The sequence below is a fragment of the Vulpes vulpes genome, chromosome 11, assembly GCF_048418805.1.
Source record: "Vulpes vulpes isolate BD-2025 chromosome 11, VulVul3, whole genome shotgun sequence".
In the NCBI taxonomy this organism is placed as follows: Eukaryota; Metazoa; Chordata; class Mammalia; order Carnivora; family Canidae; genus Vulpes; species Vulpes vulpes.
Genome location: NC_132790.1, coordinates 13,750,343 through 13,761,002, shown reverse-complemented (window position 1 = coordinate 13,761,002; position 10,660 = coordinate 13,750,343). Strand labels below are relative to the sequence as shown.

The 10,660-nt window shown below is 53.7% G+C and overlaps 1 protein-coding gene across 1 annotated transcript; it reads left to right on the top strand.

Moving 5' to 3' along the window:
- The first annotated feature begins 3,440 nt into the window (after window positions 1–3,440).
- RASSF10 (Ras association domain family member 10) lies at window positions 3,441–9,164 on the top strand. Its single transcript, XM_026008228.2, has one exon. It carries the CDS (start codon window positions 3,659–3,661, stop codon window positions 5,153–5,155), a length of 1,497 nt encoding a protein of 498 aa, XP_025864013.1. The 5' UTR covers window positions 3,441–3,658; the 3' UTR covers window positions 5,156–9,164.
- Window positions 9,165–10,660: the final 1,496 nt, after the last annotated feature.

Here is a 10,660-nt window from a genome sequence, read left to right as displayed (position 1 = left end):
GAAACTTTGAGAGTGGATAGGAATTAGCTAGGGGGTCACAGAGGATGGTTTGAAGGGGGGGGGCACTGGAATGGACAGACTGGGGGTAAAGCAGACATCAGGTCCCAAGGGGTGTAGAGGTTCTGCAGAGGTTAATGGTGGTCATCAGACGTTTGTCAGTAGGGGATATGGGAGAAACACAAGGCCAGAGACAAAGAAACCAATGAAGAAAGTGCAGGCTCCAGATAAGAATTATGGAGGGTCTGATCTAAGACAATTATTCATTCATTCATTCATTCATTCATCCACCTATTACACAAACATTTGCCAAGTGCCTACTGTGTGCGGAAAACAAAGCAAACAGAATCTGTGCCTTCACAGAACTTCAATATACGGTAGGAAAGGAGGTCAATGGTGAGCAATAGATGGTGTTCCTCAGGTTTCAGATCTCCCTTGGAGAGTGGTAGACCATTCATTGTCTGAGACAGAGGCTCAGGAGGCAGAGCAGGTTTGGGAAGGAAGGTTCGGGTTCAGCTGATCTTTTTCCACGAGTGTTCGGGGTGTCTGGGAGCCACCTGAGTGGAGCTGTGTGGCAAGCAGCTGCATGGCCATATTTGGAGATCTGGAAGGCATTGACTTGCTAGACTGTAGGATTCATTCATTCATTGGTTCGACCATTTATTTATTTGACAGATACTGAGTAAACCTAGAATGTACCATGCATTGTACTAAATGAGGAGGATTCATAGGTGAGCAGGGCAGGTATGATCCCTACCTTCGTAGAGCTTCGAATCCAGTAGGGTCTGTGGCTGATAACAAAGCTCTAACAAGCATGTGTGTTGGAGGAAGGAGGAAGGGGTGGCCAGACATGCGAGGGAGGAATTGGGGGAGTGGGCTGGGCCAGACTATCAGAGACCTCCGGTACCGTGCCAGGGTGATGGAAATCCACCTCAATCTGACCAAGCCCTGCCTCCCCGACAGCACTCAATTTTGTCCAGTCCTCTCACTGTCCCTATGTTCGGTGCAGGCCACTGCCTGCCTCCTCCTTGAAGGCATGTGACAGGTTCTCCAAAGGCCTTCCTTGCCTCTCATCTCCCACCATCACCTCCAATGCAAAGAGGTAAATTTTCAAAATGAGAAGATGACATTATGGTTCGGTGGTAGGCAAACGTCTAAGAGGGCCCCATAACCTCCATCACTCTGGTGTTACTCTGGTGATTACGTTATGTGACACGGCACAAGGAATTCTGCAGATATAGTTACGGCTACTGATCAGCCCACCTTAAAGCAGGGAAATTATCCAGGTGAATCCACCTAATGAAGTGAGCCCCTTGAAAACAGGGAGTTTCTCCAGTGAGTCAAGGGCAAGTCACAGATATCCAAAGTCAAGGTTTTGAAGGCTTCGACATGCTGTTGCTGGCTTGAAGACGAAGGAGGGTCATGTGGAAAGGACCTAAGAAAGTCTTTCAGGAGTGGAGAGTGAGCTCCAGCCAACAGGCAGCAAGGAAACAGGGACCTCCCTCCGCCAACTGCGAGGAACTGGATTCTACCAACAACCCGAGTGGGCTTGCAAATGGATTCCTTCCCAGAGCCTCCACATGAGAACGCAACCCAACCAACACCTTGCCTGTAGCCTTAGGAGACCCTGAGCAGAGAAGCCAGCTGTGTCATACTGGACTTTTGACATCCAGGGCTATGAACTCTCATCGTGTGTGTTATTTCAAGCCACTCTATTTATGGTGATGTGTTCCACGCACCAGAAAACGAAGACACCCCCTGGCTTCTAACCCTCCAAAGAAACTTCCCTCCTGGACTTGCCACCAGGGTCTCAGCATTTAAATCCTTATAAGAGTCCTCTTAGGTGGGTATTTTATCATCACCATTTCACAGGTGAGGAAACTGAGGCTCAGAGAGATGCGATACTTTTCCTAAGGTTACCCAAGCTAGTAAGTGACAGGGCTGAGATTTTCACTCAGTCCGAACTCAGAATCCACACTCTATGGCTTCTCATTGCCCTTAGAGGAAGTTCAAGTATCTATGCGAGGAATTAGAGACCCTTCCTGATCCGGCTCCTGCTCACTCGTCCGACCTCACTCTTCCACATTCCTCTCACTTCAGCTCCTTGGGGCTCCAGTAACTGCCACGCTCTCAGTTTCCTGACTTTCCACATATGACTCCTTCTGCTTGAGAAGCTGCCGCCTCTTCCCCCTGTTGTTCCTGGGGCTGACCCAAATGATGCTTTTGGCCTTGCCTAAGATGCCACCTCCCCCAGGAAGTCTTCCTTGGCTTTCCCAAGCTGGGTAGATACTACACCCACCTTCCCCTAGCACCTCATACCTCCCCTCTCAGAGCACAGGAGACCCTGTGTTGGACACGTGTACTCAGGGGCTCTTCACTGGAGTGTGAGCTCTTTGCTGGCCAAGACTGTGATACGTTCATCACCAAATCCCTAGCACTGTATCTGGAGCCAGTGGGTACCCAGTAAGTATTCACTGAGTGAATGAATAAAAGCACGTTATTTGGGAGGCAATGGCAGCCATCCAAGGTCTTGAAGGGTAGGAGTGACTTTCTCGGACCTGTGCTTACGAGGACAGGCTGAGGGCAAGTCCTGCACACAAAAGGCAATCCTCACCATCATGTGAGGATGAAAAAAGTTCGTTTGCACCGTGATCTTGGATCTCTGGAGCTACGAAACTTGGCTCTTTCCTTGACCACTTCTGGATCGTGGATATGCCAGAAATGGTCACGGTCCTGACTAGTTTTCTCTCCTATGGAGGTGGAAGGTGGAAGAGAGCTTGTGACTGGGGTTTAGGCCCCGAAATCCCACCAGCATTAGGCGCCTCGGGCCACGAGGGCTGTGCGAAGCAAGGCCATACCCGGAGCCACACACAGACCACGGGGGGAACCTGGGGCCCCCCGGAGACCTCTCCATCTGGACACCTGGTAGTCTGCCCACTGGTCCGTAAATACCAAGTATTGCTTCCTGCTGAGGAGGGCGGCGCTTAGGGCTCCCAGCCCCCAGCCGGAGGTCACCCGATGCGCGCGCTCGGGGCGGGGGGCGGGGGTGTCTCGGCTGGAGACCCCGCACGTCTCGGCCTCGTCTTCTGCGACGAGCCAGGGGCCAGGGGCCAGGGGCAGTCCCCGGGCGGCGCGGCCTTCGAGGGCCTCGGGGCGCCGGGAGCGCACAGCTCTCCGCGCAAGGAGGGCAGCCCCGGGGGCTCGGGGTCCTCCGTGGGGCCCACGCCAGGCAGCGGCGCGCCGGGGGAAGGGGCCGAGCTGCCCGCGGCGGGCGGCGCGACCGACGGGGCGGCCCGGGCGCTCGGGGCGCGGCGAGGCTGCGAGGGGCGGGTCTGGGCGCCGCGCCTCCCGCGCTCCGGCCGCCAGTTCTGGGCGCTGGGGGCGGGCGGGGGAGGAGCCACGCGGGGAGGAGCAAAACCTGGAGGCCCCGGGATCCCCGGGCACAGCCAGAGCGGCCGGAGCCCCATCCCGGGCGCGGGGCCCGGGGGAGCGCGCCGTCCGGGCCGGGCCGAGCCCCAGCGCTGCAGCCCGCGGCGGCGCCCGCCTCCCGTGCGCACCGGGCAGGAGCGGCCGGCGCGACGGGCTGAGGCTCCCGGGCTCCGGAGCCGCCGCCCCCGCCGCCCCCGCCGCCCCCGCCGCCCCACCTGCGCCCGGCGGCGCCATGGATCCTTCGGAGAGGAAGATATCGGTGTGGATCTGCCAGGAGGAGAAGCTGGTGTCCGGCCTCTCCCGCCGCACCACCTGCTCGGACGTGGTGCGGGTGCTGCTGGAGGACGGCTGCCGGCGGCGGCGGAGGCAGCGGCGGGGCCGGCGGCGGGGGGCGGCCGGCGACTCCCCGGGCCGGGACGAGCTGCGGGAGCTCCTGGACGAGGACGACGAGGACGACGAGGAGGCGCCGCCGCAGGGCCTGCTGTGCGGGCCCCCGCAGTGCTACTGCATCGTGGAGAAGTGGCGGGGCTTTGAGCGCATCCTGCCCAACAAGACGCGCATCTTGCGCCTCTGGGCCGCCTGGGGCGACGAGCAGGAGAACGTGCGCTTCGTGCTGGTGCGCAGCGAGGCGTCCCTCCCCAACGCGGGCCCCCGCAGCGCCGAGGCGCGCGTCGTGCTCAGTCGGGAGCGCCCCTGCTCGGCCCGGGGGGCCCCGGCGCGGCCCAGCCCGGCCCTGACGCAGGAGAAGCAGCGGCGGGTGGTGCGCAAGGCCTTCCGCAAGCTGGCCAAGCTCAACCGGCGGCGCCAGCAGCAGCCGTCGTCGCCGCGCTCGTCCACCTCGTCGTCCACCGCGTCGTCCTGCTCGTCGCCGCCGCGGGCCGCCGAGAGCGCGTCGGTGGAGCGCATGGAGACGCTGGTGCATCTGGTGCTCTCCCAGGACCACACCATCCGCCAGCAGGTGCAGCGGCTCCGCGAGCTGGATCGCGAGATCGACCGCTACGAGGCCAAGGTGCACCTGGACCGCGTGCGGCGGCACGGAGTCAACTACGTGCAGGACACTTACTTGGTGGGCGCCGGCGGCGAGGTCGACGGGCCCGGCCCCGGGGGCGAGGAGGCGGCGGCGGCGGCCCCCGCGGACGGCGAGGCGCAGGCGGCCGCGCTGGAGGAGCTGGCCCGGCGGTGCGACGACCTGCTGCGGCTGCAGGAGCAGCGGGCCCAGCAGGAGGAGTTGCTCGAGCGCCTCTCGGCCGAGATCCAGGAGGAGCTGAACCAGAGGTGGATGCGGAGGCGCCAGGAGGAGCTCGCCGCGCGGGAGGAGCCCCTGGAGCCCGGCGGCGGCCTCGACGGCGAGCTGCTGCTGGAGCAGGAGCGGGTCAGGACGCAGCTCAGCACCAGCCTCTACATCGGGCTCCGGCTCAACACGGACCTGGAGGCCGTCAAGTCGGACTTGGATTACAGCCAGCAGCAGTGGGACAGCAAGGAGCGCGAGCTGCAGGGCCTCCTCCAGACTTTGCACACGCTGGAGCTGACGGGGGCGCCCGACGGCGCTCTGGGCGCTGGCGGGCCCTCCCGGGACGCCCGGCCTCCGGGCTGCGCCGAGGGGTGGGTGGACCAGGCCCGCGGGCTGGCCAAGAGCTGTCCCGGCAACGACGAGGACTCGGACACCGGGCTGAGCTCCATGCACAGCCAGGACTCGGACTCGGTGCCCGTGTGCGAATCTCTAGTGTAAGGGGAGCGGGGTGCGAGACGGGGACGGCCCTTCTCCCTTCCCCGCGGAAATCCCCTGGCCTGGCCGGCTCAGGGACCTGCAGCCAGGCTGCGGGGGGGAGGGGGGGGGTTGGGGCCGGGGAGCCCTGCCAGGTAGCATCGCTTCCACCGGGCGGGGGGAGGGCTGGGGACACCTGCCCTGGCTCCCCAGTGAGTGCGGAGGGGTGCAGGAGGGGGAGCCTCCGGGGTCTCCCTTCCAAGCTTTCTTAGGGGAAGGAAGGAGGGAGGTGGTGAGAACCTCCTGTATTGGAAAACAAACGCCCCAGGGAAACTGACGTGGTCCGAACCCATTTTCGAGAAAAAAAAAAAAAAAAGGAAAAAAAAAGAGAAAAAGTGTTAGGAAGATTTCAGCAGTCTTCTGTATGGGAAGGGCTGATGGCAGCTAGAACTTTAGTTTGTGGCATAAAGTGCTTTTAAAAGAAACTCCTGGATGAAAAGGAAATTCCTTGAATGTTAATTGTGACTGTGAACGTGTTAAAACTAGCCAAAGAGGAACACTGGTGTTGGTCTCAGCCTTACTTACATCTCTGATAAAACCCACAGGCACCCAAATCCTGGCTCTTTACATTTCTGCAGGTTGGGGAATTACCTATCTGCCGCACTGTTCATCCTTTATTTTCTTTCAAAGGCCGAACTGTATGAAAGTCTCTAAGCCTGCATTTCCTCCTAGCAAATACAGTATGTGTTCAAATAGAATCCTTTCCCTAAAATAACCTTTTATTATTACAAAAGCCGAACATAACCCATTTGAGATAGGGAAACCTGGTGGACATAATTCCTGGTTACAGTTTAATCTGGACCATTTGGGACTTGCTCCTGCAAAGGGACCTGTGCTGTCCTTTCTTTTCACTCATGCTGTCGCTTCATCCACTGAATCACTGTTACTCCAAGAAAAGGAAAAGGGAAGTTGCAGAATTCAAGCGAAGTGCAACTAAAGTTGCTATTTAATGAGCCCTCTGGTTGGAACTGAGACTTGAAAGCAAAGATCTTTGTTAGTGTTCAGCGTTTGAACTGAGTTATATGATTAAAACCAACCATGACCTCAAGGTATTTTACCCCAACCCAAACCTGACTGCAGTAGCTGTGCTCAGAGATTAATTAGTTACTTGTCCAAGCCTAAATGGAAAGCGCCAATGTCAAGGTTTACTAGATAAGGCCCCCCAAAGAAAACATAGAACACAACAATCTAACAGTACACCTTGGGTGAGCAATTTGATTAACTGTGGCACGCAACCATAGATAAAAGCATAAAACAGTGAGCCTAAAGACGACTTGAATTCCTCTTGTCTGGCTCCTGCCTTTGCACACGCCAGGAGTTAGAAGTGCAACACCTCTCTCTTAATAGCTGGTGGCGGAGCCCTGGTGGGGACCCAGTGTAATTGTTCCAGTTATTTCAATGAAAAGTTATCAGTTGTAGCTGGCTGTTGCCCCGTGGAAGGAACCTGTTGGCGGTGTTCCCTCTGGAGCTCAGTACTTCTGAGGAATGTGGGATCTAATCTGTCCTGAGGAGGTTATTAACAATGGGGTGTGTGTGTGGTGCCAGCCTGCTGCAGAAGCCTGGTATCAGCCTCACCATGGAGGGGCTGGCTCCAGTTTCAACACCGCATGTGAAGATCGCTTGAAAGGTCTTACTTTATCGAGAAGGTGCTTCCCTTGGAGAGATTCTCTGTCTGCTTATTGCCAGCGGGGGCTAGCCCACCTGACCTCCTCGAACCATTTGAACTGTCTCCTTTTTGGAGACAGCCCTCCCCCCACCCCCATGCTATTACATCACATGGGGATATTTGAGATTTTCAAGTAAAATGCGATTGAAAAGACCCTTTTCTTAATTGGTGTTTTCAAAAGGCATTAGCTGGCATAATTACGGTTTTTTTAGTTTCGCCTGATGCAGAAAACATCTATGCGTTTGGTCTTGAGCATGATTAAAATGAGGAGAGGACCGAAAGAAAGCCACTGTCCCTAGACGATCATTTGATCTGTAAACACAAAGCCTAATGATAGCTTCCCTTTGGAGGCAGAGGTAAAATCCTCATTAGAGTGTGACAAATGCTACTTGTCTGAATGGTTGATGCTGGCAATCGGGTGGTTTTAAATTATTGTGCTTTTTTTTGGGGGGGTCCCCTAGAATGGTAGGAGAGGTAGTTCTTTAGACGTTTATTAACTCAAAAGAGAACACAGAAGTTGGCAGAACAGGACTGCCTGGCAGAAAGGAGCTGTTTTCCTTTTCACTATTATTATTTTAAACTTTGACGGGCTGCTGACATCAGCAAATATGCCTGGAGCCTGTAAAGCAGATTAAGCCACATCACAGGGAGAAGGCCTGTGGAATTTTCTGGTGCCCTCTTACCAGAACCTTCCTGTGCTGTCCACCTGAAGATGCTTCTCCAGTCAACTCTTCAGGCTGCCAGGAGGCTCTGTTTATAACAAAGGGCGGCCCAGTCTGCCCATTTCTCCTTTCATCCAAATCAATTATGTCCCCAAAAGGCACTCTCTGTGTGGGTAGGAGAAAGGAGGAGGGGGAGGAAGGGGGGGGGGCGCCAAAGTGGAAAGAAGACAATAGCTCCTTTTACTAAGAGCTTTCGCAAGCCTGAGAAAGGTGGAATATGGGTGTAAAGGGACCAACACAGCACCTGTGCCTAGAAAGTGCCTAATAGATGCTAGATGTTGAAAAAAATTGTCATTTCACTTAAAAAATAATCATCATGGCACTAAGAGTGAGAATGACTATATCGAGGTGAAAGCCTCAGCACTGAGGAGGTCAGAGCCCCTGGGAGCAGTGACCCCTCTCCTGGTGTCCAAGCAGGAGGGAAATCCTGGGGAGAAACCAGCAAGCTGGCGGAGGACAAGACGAGGCCCCATCCTTGTTGGGAGTCAGTAGAGTGTATCGTGGCTTTGATCTTAAGTATCCCGTTCTCAACCATCTCCCAAACTGGAAGGATTTCATCTGCTATCTCTGTTTGCTTATAAAACATGATGGTGACAATCTGCTAATGACAGGTTACATAGTAGGGTCCTCAGGAGGAAACTGAAAACAGCATTAAGTAAAAAGAAAGACAAGTCCCTCAAAATCCCATCACCAGAAGCTTATCGCTACCAAAATTGGGCATATTTTCCCTCCTGACCTTTTGAATCGTGGAGATTTCATATTTTGCTTCTTTAAAAAAAAAGAATTTAAATGAGATTGTATGGATGCTTTTATGCTCGGGTTTTGACCTTGTAAAGGCTCCCTCCATGTGTCAGGTGCATGCACCATCGTGCATATAACTGTTCTCATACGAGTAGGTTGTTCTCAGTATTTTTTTAACTGTTATAACCCAGCACTGTGACAGGCTCCTATGTGCACGTGTCCATTTCCCCCTGTAAGATGGAAAGAGGCTCCCCAAGTCAAGGAGGACCACCATCTAAGGACTTGATACTTAATCACCAAATCGCTTTCCAGAGGATTTGTTCCAGTAACAATCTGCCGTGGGTGATGGGGCCTATTTCCCCACGCCCTGGCTTTCATTCGACAGTACATTTTGTTAAGAAAACATGTTAACCAAACTTAATTAATTAGTACTTTGTGGCTCCAGGAATGTGGGGCTGGCAACCACTGGCTTCAGATACCCTTACGACGGAATGTGGGTTGTCCGACCAGAAGTGTTAAGAGGATGTGGGGCTTTCTCTCCTTCCTGTTTTCCTTGTCCTCCCGGACCACCTGCTTCGCACTAGCGATCCCACCTCCTATCAGAGCTGGCCAACAATCCGTCTGAGCCGGAGAGGCAAAAACGCCACACGAGCCAGATTAGGAGAATCAGCAAGTAAGAGAAACAGATTTATAAAGAGCAAATATTCATTATCTTTTTTCCTCTGGAGTCCACGAGAAAAGGTTATTCTTAGAAGGTGATGTTATAAAATATATTTGATTTTGTACTTCTCCCTGCCCACTCCTATTCAACATTAAATCAAAATAAAATAAATACGTAAGCCCACTTGCCTCCTAACAGCCTCTCATTAACAGTTTTGATTTTTCCGGGAATTTCTTTGCTGCCTGTGAAATAACCCCTGAGCTCATCTTTAAATTCTTTAAATTCTTAAATTTAAGATGAGCTCAGGGGTTATTTCACAGTTCCCTCAGAAAGGGAACATTTGGCCATGAAAAGTTGTACAATTTCCAGTGTGGGAATGGTTGGGAACTGTGTTGTCCTGAGCAGGAAGAAAGGAGGACGAAGAGAAAGTACTTCTGGCTGAGTGCTTTCCGAGCGCCAGATGCTTGTGTTGAGTATCATCCCATGCAATTTTCTCTTCTTCTTGTGAGACAGAACTTTGAAACCTCCAACTTTTACAGATAAAGACATGGGGGCCATCTAGCTGATAAGTAGCAGAAGCAGAACTTTAACCCCGGCTTGAGTCTAAAAGCTGTGCCCATTTTGGCACCTATGTCAGGCACATTATACCCATGAAGGGTTCAGCCTGTTGGGAGAAGAGATTTCTCACGTGTCCTAGATTGTTGGTGCTGGAAGGGCCTCAGAGATGATCAAGTCTTGTCCAGGTGTTTCCACCAAGAAGGTGGGTGACTTTCTCAAAATCATGGAGCCAGTGAACATCCACTAGGTGGGTGGAAAAGACACCCTAAAAGATTTAGGAAAAGACAAAGGAGGAGAAATTCCTGTGTAAATATCTGGGCGTCTCTGTCAGAGGTGAAGTCCTTGGCCATGGGGAAAAAAAAATCCCCCCCCAATTTTTAAAAAAAGATTTTATTTATTCATGAGAGACACACAGAGAGAGGCAGAGACACAGGCAGAGGGAGAAGCAGGCTCCATGCAGGGAGCCCCATGTGGGACTCGATCCCGGGACTCTAGGATCATGCCCTGGGCTTCGGGCAAGCCCTAAACTGCTGAGCCACCCAGGGATCCCTGCCCCAGCATTTTTAACCAAGATTTGTTTCTGATTGGGCCTCTGGGCAAGAATTAGCAGGGGCGGGGGGGTCCATGGAGTTAGGCTTGCCTCCTTGAGTAAGGGCATCTGTGGCCACACTCGCTCCATTGAACACGTGTAGCCCAAGCGTGGAGTGCTTTGAAGGACTGGTGACCCAGCCTCTGCCCCTCTTCTTCTTTCCCTTAAATTTTTTTCTGTTTCAGACACCTCCAGGGTTCCCCATAGCTTTCAGGATAAAATCTGTCTTTCTTAGCAGAATTTACAAGGTTGTTGGTTATCCAGCTCAAGATCTCTCTGCTGCCTTCAAACTACAGAAGCAAATGGATCCTGTTTCTTCATTCAGGTCGCATCACCACCCTGTTTGTGCAAGGGCCCTTTTGTTCTGATTTTACTTCATGTTTCCCATCCTCCCCCAATCCCACCCCCATTTCTCTTCTTCCTCCCACCATAAGCTATTATACTAGTGTATTCAATCTGTGACCTTCCAAGCCATCTTACATATTCAGGGCTGTCATGTTGCACACCTCCAGGGGGCACCATTCACGTTGTG

What these genes read in the sequence shown, in the direction of transcription:
- RASSF10 (XM_026008228.2), top strand. Translation starts at nt 3,659, where the DNA reads ATGGATCCTTCGGAGAGGAAGATATCGGTGTGGATCTGCCAGGAGGAG.